Source organism: Psammomys obesus, unplaced genomic scaffold (assembly GCF_907164565.1).
Source record: "Psammomys obesus unplaced genomic scaffold, mPsaObe1.curated_primary_1811, whole genome shotgun sequence".
NCBI lineage: Eukaryota > Metazoa > Chordata > Mammalia > Rodentia > Muridae > Psammomys > Psammomys obesus.
The window spans coordinates 32,737,276-32,751,820 of NW_026585644.1; the positions used below are offsets into that span (position 1 = coordinate 32,737,276).

The following is a 14,545-nucleotide window of genomic DNA, read 5'->3' on the forward strand; positions in this document are numbered from 1 at the left end:
GCCAGAGCAGTCAGGACACGCATAGTTTTCAAGTCGTTGGGTGCCACGCAAGCCTTGTAACTGGACAGTCTGTTAAATGCTGTTAATAGTTTGTTTGGTTTGTTTGTTTGTTTGTTTGTTTGATTGATTGATTTTTAGTACCCAGAGATAATATATAATGGGAAGTTGGCCAGGTCACTTTTCCTTCATTTTCCTTGACATAGGTATAAAAATAAAATAATTAGGGGAGTGAGATCTTAGCGCCCGAAGAGCTTCCTTTCGAAAGTGACCTTTGGTGCGTGGAGATTGCATCTGCCAGGTCTGATCTCCAGAAAGAGAGAGAGGAGCCGGTGGAGAGCGGGTCCCACCATCAAATGAATCAGAATTAAAAGGTACATTACAGACAAGTGGCTTCAAGTTCGTCAACACCCGCTTCTGTGTGATAACATTGAGGACCAATGCTCTCCGGAGCAAGATTAAAGAATCATAGGCGAGCCTATTGAATCCTCACTCCAATGAACTGTTGTCAGTTGCATCTTAATGCTTTTTTCCCCCTAGCTCTGAGTCAGGGAGAGAACTCAGTGAGGGGCTAACGGGCTTCCTAGCACCTCCTGTGCCTACCTTTGGCCCCCAGAGGCCAGGTCTCAGCCCAGACTCCTCAGCTCTTTGCCTTATGTCTAGGCTGCTCGGGGAGTACAGATCTGCACAGGGCCTACTGCACTATGACTGAGGCTCCAGAAAAACCCCTCTAGCTATGTGGTGATGCCTGTTCACTTTCTAAAAGGAAGCAGGTAATAAGTCGCCCATGTGAGTCATCCCTGAGCCGAGAGTCCTGCTGACTTCTCCGTCAAGATGCCCCGAGCTACACAGCTTTATATTTATCATACGGTGAACTACTCATAACTGACAAAACTAATGCTTTTTTTTCTGAGCTTTTCCTCCCTCCCAGGCCAGGTTATTCGTGTCACATCCCCACCTTCTTCTAAACCCTGTAAAGGTTTTAAAACAAACAAAACCCCAGCACCCAACAACACAGAATGGGTTGCAGACACCTGTAAGCCGCTTTCTTCACACAAACACCCTAACACCCAAACATCTAGAAAGGTTCTACAGTCTGGGATGATTTCCTTTGCCTTTCCCTTCGGGCTTTAAAACAAAACAAAGCAAAAACATGCCGATCCTAGAAGGCGGCCTCTTAGAGACCAGCAGCTTGGAAGTGGGTTAATTAGATCTCCTCCGAGATGAGATGTTAGCTTTCAGGGGCTGTTCATGAGATCGATAGGAGACCAGAGTCAGTCTCTCCCCAAGGCTCTGGTGTCTGGGTTTGGAGGACCTCAGGAAAGAAAGGTGACATGCTTTATGGAAAACTGGTGGAGATCACCGGCCCTGTCCTTTGCTTCTCCCTCCCGCACCCCTCCCCCACCCTAGCAGTGCTGTGGTGCTTCTGAGCTGTTCAGGGGCCCCACCCAGGCAGACGACCTCCAGGACTTCAGTCCTGTGTGTAGAGCATTCTAGATGCCACCCGCCAGCCACCTGTCGTCTCCAGTTCTGTAAGGTGCTACTGCGCTCTGGGGTTCTTGCTTGTATAGGGTGCTCACGGTCTGCCAGACTCTGCCCTCCCTGTTCTGTCTTGGCAAGTCACTCAGCTCAGACCTTTGTCCCCAGTCTTTCGTGGCTCACCCACACAGCTCCCTCGCCAGACATCTCCAACCCCCGGGCCATCCTGCATATCACATGGGGTGGGACTTTAATGTCACCTGCTGCTCAGTCACTTCCAAAGCTCCCTGTTTGCCTGTGCGCAGCGGCCCTCAGTCTGGCCCCACCTGGTCTTTGTGTCTTTCCTTCCAGGATGCTGAACAGGAAAGATGCAGCAGTGTCTCTTGGGGTCCCATAAGGGGGACCCTATGAGGAATTGTGCATTTGGGTTACACACGGTTATACAGTGAGAAACCAGAAGAGCTGGGGTTTCAACCTGGGCCTTTCTGACTCTTTAGTCTAAATCACTAAACCACCACGCTCTGCCACTTTGCGGGCTCCATAACTGGAGCATCACTGTTGCCTAGCTATGGGCGCAATGCAGCACCTCAAGCGCATGTGCACTCTTCTGCTCTGGATCCCGTCTCTGCACGTGTGCTTGGAGTTTTCCTAGCTTGGTAACCGTCACCTACCCAGCTCTGGTACAGGGCTTAAGCAAGTGCTCTCTGAAGCTAGATTTTTTTTTTTGGGGGGGGGGGGAGGACAAAATCCTGGTTGGCCATATATTACCACTGTGCATGTCTAGGCAGATCATTTGCCTCTTCATGACTCAGTTTCCTTATCTGTAAAGCAGGGATAACTCAGTACCCATTCACCCCATGGAGTTGTTCTAGGGATTTAACGAGTTGGCATTCGTCCTTCCTGGGTACCTGGAGAAAGTGTTGGAAAAGCTGGGTCAGAGAGATGACAGTTACAGTGTAGCCTGTAGCCTGGAACCCTGGGCTCTGAGGCCCAGGAGAGGCACTGTGTCCCCTTGAGAGATGACCCATCATAAGAAATAATCCTGGGTGCCAATGAGAGACCCTAAATGTTTTTCTCCCAGAAAGAAGCAAGGAGAAGACGGGGACAAACCCAGGAAGTGTCTGGTGGCCAGAGGAGCCTGGGGTTGGGAGCAGAGGGCCACGAGGTTTCCTCGAGGGGCAGGAGTGGGACTCACAAACCAGCTCCCTGCTGCCCTGCTCTTCAGGTCCACATCCATCCCACACACCTGCATCAGCAGCCCTGGGTGGCTCTCTCCCAGCCAGAGCTGCCAGCATGCTTCTCCCCTGGCCCAAGCAGAATTCTTTGTGTGGTGGTGGAACTCCCACTAAAGCAATTCATTCTTTCCTCAGTGACCCCCTAATCTCCCCCGCAAACATTTGCATTTCAAGTAGAAGGCAGGCACAAACAGAGCTCATCTATAATTGGCGGATGGAGGGGACCCTTAGTTTTCTTTGTGGGAGGGACTTTCCCAGGGCCCCAACAGGCTCCTCTGTGATAGCTCCTCCCCTCCACTTTCTACCCACCCCCCACTCTCCCAGCACAAAGGAGCTGGGGTTCAGCCCAGGAAGGTCCTGCCTGGGGAGAAGGCTGAAGAGGACCGTTTGCAGATGTTTCCATTTCCTTGATCCATTAAGTTTCTAACGGTGGGCCTGCAGTTGTTTTATTAGCTTGTTTTACTGTCGATTTCCATCATTTTGCAGCCGCAGAGATTCTGAACGGAATCATTTGGGTCTTCTTGATGAAATAAATTTAGCTTTGTAAAACCCTGCCACACTGTTCTTAGTTTTTCCATTTGGCCACTGACTGGTAAAAGCCTGGCAACCAGGGACTGGCACGGAGAGCTAGCCTAGCTTCTCCTATGCAGTTTCCAATACCACAGACAAGAGCCCTAAAGATGCATTCCCTGTTAATAGTTAACGATCCTGTTCATTTATCACAGTGTCAGGACCATTCTCCAGTGGGAGTGGCACAGGAAAGGACACTCAGGGAAACTGAGGCTTGGGACACAGGGAGCCAGTGAAGGCAGGAGGAGCACTCACCCTGCACATGGCTTTCATCCTCCCAGGACATTCTAGACCAGCAGTTCTCATGCTGTGGGTCATGACCCTTTTAGGGGTCAAATGACCCTCTCACAGGGGTCACATATCAGATATTCTACCTCAGATGTTTACATTACGATTCAAAACAGTAGCAAAATTACAGTTATAAAGTAGCAACGAAATAATTTTATGGCTGGGGGTCACCACAACATGAGAAACCATTAAAGGATTGCAGCATTAGGAAGGTTGGGGACCAATGCTCTAGACTTATGTGCTGCAAAAGGAGGTTTTATAGCCCAATCTCAGAAGTTCATGGGGTGGTTGGGGTGGAGGTGGACTGGTGGCAGTGCCTGGCCTCAACATGAGCTCCTGTCCATGAGGTTTTACCTTCCAAGTGTCCTTTAGAGGCCTGGCTCCCTCCCACAACCGTCCCCAGTCCCTAAACTAGGCCCGTGTCTTGGCAGGTGGGAATCAGCAGGAGGCCTCTGCTCTGTCCTCTCCGGTCCTTGTCTCTACAGAGAGGACCGAGTCTCTACAGCCTCGTGATGAGGCCTCATTCCTAGCTCTTTCTTTTCCCGTTCCAGGTGTGTGCGGGTGCTGCGGTGCCCTTCGTCCCAGGTACAAGAGGCTGGTGGACAATATCTTCCCGGAAGACCCTGAGGTGGGTCACATGGGCTGCTGCCTGGGGAAGGGCTTCGGGAATGGTGAGAGGCCCTGTCCCATGGAGAACGGGGACACTTGACTCCTCCGGAGGCTGGGTGTGCAGGAGGCCATTGGGAACGTGTTGTGTGCGCTTGGGCTGTTGCTGTACAGTTGACACTTCCTTCTCACGCCTGTCTCAGCTGCTCACTCTCCTGATGGAAATGTTTTCCTGCCGTTTAGGGAAAAAAACGTGCCCTTGTCTAGTGTTTGGCTCAGGAAGCCATGACTCCCCTCCCCCCACAGCTCCCTCTGGCATCTGTCAGGTGTCTGGCTGCGCATTGCGGGAAGCCTGGCTTCTTGGCTTCCAATCTGTCACTCTGCGCGTCATACTGTGTTACCCATTGAGGTCTGAGGATGTCAGGATTTGATGGATTTGCCTTGCTGTTTGAGAATTGGATGGGCAGCTGGAGGATTTCATTTCCATTATCCTCTGGAGTTTCCTCGGAGCTGTAGAATTGCCTTCGTTGTGTCGTTGGTGGGAACTATCCATTTATACCTCAATTCTGAACTTCTAATGATGCCTTCTCCTTCATCCACACACCCGTGTATGTCTCTGCACCCACAGGTATATACCTGAACGCATACACACACATATATACACACACGTGCATGTAAACCTACCTCTGCCACTCTTTATGTGTGTGTGGCATGTATGAGTGTGTGCACGCACGTGTGGAGGACAGAAGCTGGCCACGTTATGTACCTTTCTCTATCACGCCACGCTCCACTATGCTCTTTGAGATGAACCTCTCAATGAACCTAGAGCTTGCTGTTGTGGTTCAACTGGGACCACCAAGGGAGCTTCCTGCTTCCCCGCCCACCCAGCCCGTAGGTAGCTCGAAGGTTACAAGCGGAAGAGCTGCAGTGTGCAGCTTTGACATGGTTCTGGAGAATCTGAACTCAGACCCTCATACTCACACCACAAGCACTGTGCTATTAAACCATCAGTCCGGCCCCGTGCTGGGAGGACAGAAGTGCCCTTTTCTTCATTTCGGTATTGCTGACGGCCAGCACCTGTATGATAGACACGCTATAACCGTCAGTTCGGTTGAATTGGTATGGTATTTGCTCCAGACTTGAGCCCTCCCACCGGAGTGCAGCCATGGTGATTTTGAGCTGTCTGTCCTTCTACAGGATGGTTTGGTGAAGACCAACATGGAGAAGCTCACCTTCTATGCCCTCTCGGCCCCAGAAAAGCTGGATCGAATTGGTGCCTACCTCTCAGAGAGGCTCATCCGAGACGTGGGTCGCCATCGCTACGGGTAAGACACGAGGGAGGGAGACGGTGGCCTTTCAGGAAATCCATTCCGTTTTTGGGGATAAGATAGTGGAATAACATTACAAGAAAAGTTATGGGGTGAGTTATTGGACAGATTGGGATTGGGGGCAGGGCTCGCATGCTCCTTCTGAGGCGGGTGAACTTGGATATTCTGTGGAGATTTGGGAAGAGGGCATCCTGGCCGCATGGGAATAGCCGTTTGGCATGCACTGAGTTGCCGTGTGTCCATACAGAACTTACACAGCCAGTCCGACCTCAAATGCTGGTTAATCTCTCTTCTTACTGCCTGAAAAAGGGAGGTGGAGCCAGCTGTGCTCTGAGAAGGTAAGGCTGGAGTGGTTAGTCCACCAAGAACACACTTTAGGGAGTCTGGGAAGGTGGCTCAGTTGCTAGAGTGTCTGGCATGCCGGAAGCCTCAGGTTCAATCCCTAAAGCCGCATAAACCTGCCACAGTGGAGCACACCTGTGATCCTAGCACCCAGGAGGTGGACGCAGGGGGATCAAAAAGTCAAGGTCATCCTCAGCGTAATAGCAAGGCTAGCTAGCCTAGGAAATGTGAGATCCCATCTCACAACAAGACAAAAACGCGCTTCAGTGAAACATTTATCCTCCTTCTGAGAGGAAAGGACTTTGTGTGTTAAAAAAAAAAAAAAAAAAAAAAAAAAAAATCTTAAAATGATCAATACATTCAGCTGTTTAAAAATTTAAATATGTTGATGTCAAAAGAGAAACCATCAAAAATTTAAAACAGCAAAGATAACTATTATCCACAAATAAGGCAAAGGACTCAAGGTCGCACATCGACCAAATAGTCCTGGGGAGGCAGGAGTGGGACAGGAAGGGGGCAGCTGGGGAGAAGAGTTCCAAGGGTCCACTCGGAGAGCCAGCATCACCTGGATGACGTTCATCAGACTTACAGTCCATGGCCAAACTGCCTGATCATCTTATCATCAGCTTTTCTCAAGAGTAACTATTCCAGTATTAACCAGGAAATGGGGGGCGGGGTGGGGAAGGAGGCATTTTCACACTTTACTGGAAAGAGGACAAATTGGTTGAAATTTTCCAGGTCATGAAATATGTATCTAGATCTTCCATAGCACTTAATACTCTTCATCCTTTTTCTGTCCATCACTTCCCAGCTTAATCATCTCCCTTGTACACGAAGATGGCTTTTTGCCATGTTTTCTAATAAAACCTTGGTTTGGTTTTACTTCTTTGAAACAGAGTCTCAAGTTGCCCAGGCTGCCTTCAAACCCGCTATGTAGCTGAAGATGTCCTTGAACTCCTGATCCTCTTGCTCCCACCTCATAGGTACTGGAATACAAATGCAGGGCGCTGTGCCCAGCCTGTAGTGCTTTTAATAACAATGAAACACCAGAAATGGCTTAAGTGTTTGGCAAGAGAAGAAGCCAGTAAGTTATGGTTTGTGTCATTTGATAAGATGTTATCAACATAATAGAAACAGTGTTTATAAAGATCCTAGCCAGTGTTATTAAAAATACGAAAACTTAGACTAGAATGGCCACACGCGAAGTATTTAAGGTCAAGTTAAAGAGAAAAAAGCGACAACAAATCTCAGCGGCTAAAAAAATAAAGGCCAGATGCCAGGTGTGTTCAGAGCATTCACTCTGTGAGTGACGCGGTTGGAGGGTTTTGTCTGTGTTTCCTTGTGTGTTCTCTTGCTCCCTTAACACTGACTATTGGGCTTATGTTGCTTCCACAATAGAAGAGTGGACCTCGGTGCCTATGTGCTTGCTGTGGCCCTGCCATCATGACACAATCCATAGGCTAAAGAGCCCTCTAACTCTGAGAAGCCCGGGCAGTGTTATTCATGGGGCAGAGGGGTGAGCGTATGATGGGTAGCTGTGGTGCCTAGTCCTGTGGATCCTACTCTGCCTGGGTCTTTCTCTCCAGTCTCCGCTTTCTTCTGCTCCTGACTTTTTTGTTTTGTTCTGTTTTCCTTCTGTTTTGGGTGGTAGTGGTGAGCAGGAGGACAGGGTTTCATCTTTCCAAAGCTGGCTTCCAAATCTCTATAGCTAAGGATGAGCTTGAATTTATAACCTTCCTCTGCCTTCACCTCTCCAGTCCTGGGGTTACATGAGTGCTCCACCATGCCGGGATTTGATGCTTTGGAGACCAAACCCAGGACTTTGTACCTACTAGACCAAAGGAACTACATCCCAGCCCCAATCCTGCCTGTGTGTGTGTGTGTGTGTGTGTGTGTGTGTGTGTGAGTGTGTGAGTGTGTGTGTGTGTGTGTGTGTGTTTCAGGCTTTTAATCTGTTAGATTAGATTACAATAGGGACTCGTCTCCCTACTGTCCATCTTCCCGTTTAGTCTTCCCAGGCTACTGCTGCTAGACATGCTCTTCACCTCAAAGACTGAAAATCCTTTAGAGTCAACTCCAGGCTCCTCAACTCCAGGGTCCTCCACCACCCAGCCTTGCCCTTCCATTCCCACACCTACTAGATAATCAGTATCAGACAGACGGGTTGAACAACCCTAAGATTGAGAAATGAAGGGCTGTCAGTAAATGCTGGGGTCGGGGAGAATGCTGGGGATCAAACTGAGGCTTTGTGCATGCTAAGAGTGTGCTCTAGCCCCAGCTCTGGCAAGTCTCAAACCAGGCTACCCCGATGTGAAAACAACATGGGAACTGATATGCTTCCATGATCGCTCTCTGTATAACAACATTAGGTTGCCACCCATTAAGAGGAGGAGCATGAATGCTCTGTGAATACTGATTATATAAAAAGCCTTGACGTACTGTAAAAGCATATTCAAGCAAGTAAAAATGGCTTTATCCTTGACTGAACTGAAAGCACATGTGCCAGTGATAGCATTAAACATTTAATACTGATTCTGCCCTCGCTCTCTGCAGTGATGGTTCTTGTGATTAAAAAAGTCCATAGCTGACAGAGGCCCTTCGGATCCTTCCTCTGCCTGTGGAATGACAATTCAAAATTGCCATCATCCTGTTAAAAATAGCCCTTGCAACATCAAGGTATTTAAAGCCTGAAGGAGGGCTTTGATCATAAACATTTGGAGAAAGGTCTGTTAGAATCTTCTTTTCTCCTTGCCCTCCTGTATCTCCCTGCCCAACACAACTGGTCTCTTCCTTGTTATAGACGGAGGCCTTGGAAGAGCAGCATTTTCACATCAGACAGTAGGAGGAGCTGTGTCTTCCTAGCACGATGCCAGTGTATCTGCTTATGGTTTGGTCCCAAGAACGTGACCCTTGGATATGGGTCCCCTGGCAGAGCCACACTCTCATGACCACTGCCTTCCTGCACTGCCACTGTGTCACAGCCATTTGGCGGTCCTGGTCATGAGTGTCTGTCCCAACAAGGATGCCAGCTGTGAGCAGGGGGAGAGGATGGGGGAATTTCAAGGTGTTGGGTAGGAAGGATGGTACTATGTAAAGGAGCAAGACCCCAGCATTTCTTCTGCTTCTCTCCTTCCTCTCACTCCCTTTCCAGATCAGCCCAACACCTCTGGAAAGTGTGTATCAGGGGAGAGGATGACAGTGCTAAGACAGACACCGGTCCACCGAGCCCCGAGCACCGAGCATGGACCGCAAAGGTGCAAGACAGCGTATTAGATAGGCTCAGGGGTCCCCAGTGCCTGGAGTTCTGCCCCAGCCCAGGAAAGAGCATTGAGGAGGGGGACAAGTAGGGTGGGCTGCTCCAGCCTGAGGACCCTGACCCAAGCTGACCCAGCATTGTTTCCTAGAAGGACCTGAAGCTAATGGGAGGGTGGGTTGGCCCTTCAGAGCAGTGCACTGCAGACTCTTGCTACATGGAGAGGGTCAGCCCGTTCTTCCTTAGCTAGGGCCTGTTCCCTGCTCCTGGGCCCCTAAAACACTCCGAAACCTCAACTCAGGAATGGGCTGACCAAACATACCCAGAATGCCCAGAATAAGAGGCCCTTTGTCCAGGGTTCTGGCTGCCCTTTGAGGGATGAGCCAAAGTCTCTGACTCCAGGTCCATATTTCTCTCCAACTGGGTGAGGCTCCCTGCCTTTTCTTCCCAGTCTTCCCCTGGCTCTGCAGGCCTTCCTTGGTTTCTCTGGCTACTTCTGACCTGGAATAAGGTGTCCAAGCAGGGCCAACCACCTCAGGGACTCCACAGAGAGGCTTTTCACTGGCTCCCAGGTGCCAGGCACCTTGGTTGCTTTTCCCTGTGGTTGTCATGCACCTGTGTAGGTCTCTGAGCCTGACTTCGTCCATCTATAACCTACCCAAAGTCCTGCTGCCCATGAATCCCCGTCTGTTCCAGGTCACTCGTGTTTTGTCCTCTTCATCTTTGGGAAGCCTGCGTGGTATATTTAGGGGCAGATGTTTGCTGCTGCAGCAGCCTCTACCTGTCCCCATGGCCCAGCTCCATCCTAACCCACCCTGCTCCAAGTACCCAGGTAGGCCAGTTGAGACTCTCAGACCTGTTACTACTTTGGACCCCTTGCAGAACTCAGATCCAATCCCTGATGTTGGTAACCTTATCATGGGAATCCTGTTGATGGACAGTACCCCCAAAGTCCCAGGCTCTATTCTAAGAGCTTAGGTCTGACGGGCTGGGCACATGGGGGAAGGGAGTGATAAAATAGGACAAATGCTGAGATCATGAGTTGGGGGGGGGGTCTGAATTCAAGTTCATAATTAAAACCACACCATTCTTAGCTTTGGAGCATCAAGGATATGTGTTTAGGAGACTAAGCATGAGGCTTCTTTATTTCTTTGCATTTCTATTTCAATTTTATAGTTTTCACTTCATATCAAAATCTCTCATCTTGGTCAATAGCCTTTTTTTTTTTTCCAGTAAAGAATAGGCCTTTTTTTTTTTCTTATCAGGATATTCTAGATTTCTTCCCCCCCTCCAAAAAAAAAAAAGCTTTAATCTCTGTTCTAGGGCTTTGGAGGCCTTCTAGTTTCTTTTTTTGCCTAGTTCCACCGACCCCACCTCTTCCTTTATTTATTTCATTTAAACTCTATTAAAGGGTAAAATGTCAGGAGAAAAATGCTGGCGTGACCCCTAAAAAAATGGAATTCCTCTTTGCCCACCATATTTTCTAACTGTGTTTGGTGACTTGACCGTGTCCAGGTGTCCCTACAGAGAAGACCTGTCCCCCTCTGGCTTGTCCCCTCTGTGGGGTTCCAGCCAGTTTTCTTTCCCAGCTTAGGTGACTTGAACTCTGTGAAATGCCAGGCCTGTAGGAGAGGTCCTTCCTGTGACTAGCTAGTCTGTGGAGGACAAGGTTATGGAGGGTGAGTAGGAGTTATGCCAAGCCAGGGCTCCCACTCACCAGATGAATTCTAAGAGCCAATGCTGCCTCTGTGTTCCAAAGCCTCCACAGAGAGCTGGAGCTATAGCTCAGAGAGAGAGTGCTTAACAAGCATGTGCGAAGCCATGGATTCCACCCCAGCCCCTCAAGAAAAAAGAATAGACCTTTGTAGATAAAAGGATGGCACGATCCATTTTTTTTGAGTATAGCCACAGAACACTATTTCATGATTCATAATAATAATTGAATTTAGTAATATTCAAGGATGTAACAGCAGCTAGCTCAGCTCAGAGAGATAAATTGTATGAAAGTAGAAAAGATTCCCAAGTATAGAGGCTTTTTAAAAATGGCTATTTTGTGCAGACATTAGTGCAAGGGTGTTGGAGAACTGGTGTCTGATGGCTGCTTTGTAAAAACAGATTTAGGGACGGGGGCCGTGGTGCACGCCTGTAATCCCAGCAGAGAAAGAGGCAGATGGATCTCTGTGAGTTCAAGGCCAGCCTGGTCTACAAGGCGAGTCCAGGACAGCCAAGACTACACAGAGAAACCCTGTCTCAAAAAAAAAAAACCAAAAAACCATAACAAAACAGATTTGGGGTCTGGAGAAATGGCTCAGTAGGTAAAAACACTGGACGTTCTTTCAGGAGAACCTGGGTTTGATCTCCAGCACCCACAAGGCTGCTAAAAACTATTTGTAATTGCAGTTCCAAGGAGCCAATGCACTCTTTTAGCCTCCAAAGTCACCAGGCACACATCATGCAAGCCGACAAAACACTCGTTACACATAATTTTTTTTTTAAATCTTTAAAAATAAATTAAATTTAATTTAATTTAAAAACAGACTTAGAAGATGCCATGGGTTCTGTTACTTTATGTGTGAATGTGCAAAGCAGCTGGCCTGGGCCTCAGGCAGTTTGGCTACACAGTTTCTATAGTTGGATGGCTGCCACACGAAATACCACAAGAAGTGTCAGGGCCTGTATGGGGTCAGGCCATCTCTCCTTAGGCATTCTTTTTGTTGACTGAAACATTTTTTTTTTTTTGAGACCAAAAAGGTCAAGAGTTTATAAATATCAGTGTCTTGTTCAAAGGTGGACTTCATCTAGATTGATAAGGAAGAAACGATCTCTGGGCTCATCCTTGCTATACATGTAACACATGAACTTGACTGGGGATCCTTAACATTTTTAAGGCTCCCTCGAAGCTCTCTGTCACATACTGCCCCAGCCAGGCTTGATAGTGGGCAAGAGCAAGACCAGGTGAAGCCATGATGCCTCTGTCCTCAGGTACGTGTGTATCGCCATGGAGGCGCTGGACCAGCTGCTCATGGCCTGCCACTGCCAAAGCATCAACCTCTTCGTGGAAAGCTTCCTTAAAATGGTGGCCAAGCTTCTGGAGTCGGAGAAGCCGAACCTGCAGATCCTCGGCACCAACTCGGTAAGGGAACGGAGGGGGTGGACGCAGGCCGGGATGCATTAGAAGGCCTCTGGAGCAGGCTGTCCCATCTTCACTGCTTTCTGACCCTAAGCCAGTGGTTTCTCACCCTTCCTAACGCTGTGACCCTTTAATACAGTTCCTCAGGTTGTGGTGATGCCCCAACCATTAAAATATTGCTGTCGCTACTTCGTAACTGTAATTTTGTTACTGTGATGAGTCGTAATGTAAGTATCTGATATGCAGATGTGATACGGGATCCCCCAAGGATCAGGACCCACAGATTGAGAACAGCTGCCCTAACCACAGTGTACCTTGTCCCTTTTTATGTGAGCAAAGAAATGTTTTGTGTTTTTAATTTCAGTAAATATGCTATTTATATAAGCATAAAATAAAGTACTTCTTAAAAATAAAATTTATGGGTGCTGGAGAAATGGCTCAACAGGTAAGAGCATTGGCTGCTCTTCCAGAGGTCCTGAGTTCAATTCCCAGCAACCACATGGTTTTAACTAGCTATAATCAGATTCAATGCTCTCTTCTGGCATGCAGGCTTTATATTCAGATAGAGCACTCATATACATAAAATAAATAAAGAAATAAAAATTTTTTAAAAAGGCCAGGTGCGGTGGCGCCTCCATGAAGCAACGTTTGAAAGCTGGTCTTAGTCATGCATCCTTCAGAGAGCAAGAAGAGCACATAGATGAAGGCCCCAGAGAAGTGGGAAGACTTTGAGGGAGCAGTAAATAGGCTGTGGGGTTATTTCTGTCCTTTCCCGGCTGGGAGACTCGGTCTCTGTGGGTCCCCTGGGCTCTGTTGCTGGCTGTTAGGAGTTATGGGGGAAGATGCGGTAGATGTGCTAAAAAATCCCACTGTCATGTGTGTATCTAAATGCTCTGGCTGCTTTCTTTAATCTCTTGCCTTTTGTCTTACTCCCTCCCCTCAGAGCATACTTTAAGTCCCAGGTCTTTGAGCAACTTAGATGCAACTATTTTATAGTTCCGGAAGTCCTTTGTCTTTCTGCAGAGAGCAGAATAGAAAAGCAGGAGGCTTTTCCCTTGGGCTTCCCAGCTAGGTGTTTCTGAACATCGCTTTAATTTTATTTTATTTTTTTAATGTATTGGTTTACTTGGTGTATTGTGTGGGCATGAACGTTCCATATGAGCACGTAAAAGTCAGAGCACGATTCACAAGAGTTAGTTCTCTTCTTAACACCCTCTTGGTCCTGGGGATTGAACTGGGGTCATCAGGCTTGGCAGGAGACCCCTGTCCTCACTGAACCATCTTACTAACCCTGTTTCTTAGTTTTTATCACACAGGCCGTGCCTTTTTTCCTACTCCATGGAAGAGTTGCTTTAGCCAGAAGAAAGTCTTCTAAGTTTTCTTTGCAGGGCCCAGTATGACAGCCCTTCCTTCCCTCTCCCTTCCCCTTCCTTTTCCCTTTGCACCAGCTGCCTTTGACAAATTAAATACACAGCAGCTAAGGTCAAAGCCCTTTGTCGTGTTGCCCCGGCAACAGCTTCATGTACTGTTTTAGTTGTCTTGTTTAAGATAACCACAGTCTTGGAAAGAGCATCTGCATGGAAAATAAACCAGTCACCCTGGATCCACGGGGGCCACAGAAGCAGGTGGCTGACAGCTCTTGTTTTCCTCAAAGTGAATCCTAGCCCAGGACAGGTATCCCTCTGAATTCTATGTCCCAGTGACCAGCACCTCTGTCGCTGTGAAGATTAGCAGGGCTGGCAACCGTGAGCGAGTTCAGTCGAAAATGTGCAGTGGGCTGGGATTCCTACTTGGAGGCAGCCTTTCCTAGTATTGTTCTTCATCTGGACGTTCTGGTCAGCTGCCTGTGCCAGGACCCTCAGAAGAGCCCTACTCACATCAGTTTAGACATGCTGGGTCTGCAGTGCCTGCCTTGCTCTGCCTTGGGATAGTTAACCCAGGAGTGTCACCATGGTCTGCGCAGGTATCCGAGGCTTTGTGGGAGCTAAGGAGCCTGGAGGAAGAGGAAGAAGAGGTTCTGGGTCCTTTCCTCTTTACCCAGCATGCAGCTCCTTTTAACTATGTGTTATAGGCACTGAAGCACTTTTAACTCAGATAAGAAGGCTTTTCTGCCAGGAGAAGAAAAGAGAAACCAGATATGGTAGGACACACCTGTAGTCACAGTGCTCAGGGGGTCATGGGAAGAGAATGTTGAGTTTGAGGTCAGCCTAGGCTACCTACACTGTAAAGACAAAACGCAACAACAAAAAGGTGAGAGGAGCAGATGACATGAAAGTCCAAACAGCAATGACTGTAAAATCTGCTGTCTAGCTAGGAC

The 14,545-nt window shown here is 48.3% G+C and overlaps 1 protein-coding gene across 2 annotated transcripts in view; it reads left to right on the top strand.

Annotated features, from left to right (window-relative positions):
- Efr3b (EFR3 homolog B) overlaps positions 1-14,545 on the top strand; it is a 75,389-nt gene that overhangs the window by 31,863 nt on the left and 28,981 nt on the right. For both annotated transcript variants that reach the window (XM_055626238.1, XM_055626240.1), the window contains exons 2-4: positions 4,121-4,197; positions 5,373-5,500; positions 12,081-12,231. In XM_055626238.1, the coding sequence (XP_055482213.1) occupies positions 4,121-4,197; positions 5,373-5,500; positions 12,081-12,231 (356 nt within the window). The remainder of the gene's footprint in view (positions 1-4,120; positions 4,198-5,372; positions 5,501-12,080; positions 12,232-14,545) is intronic.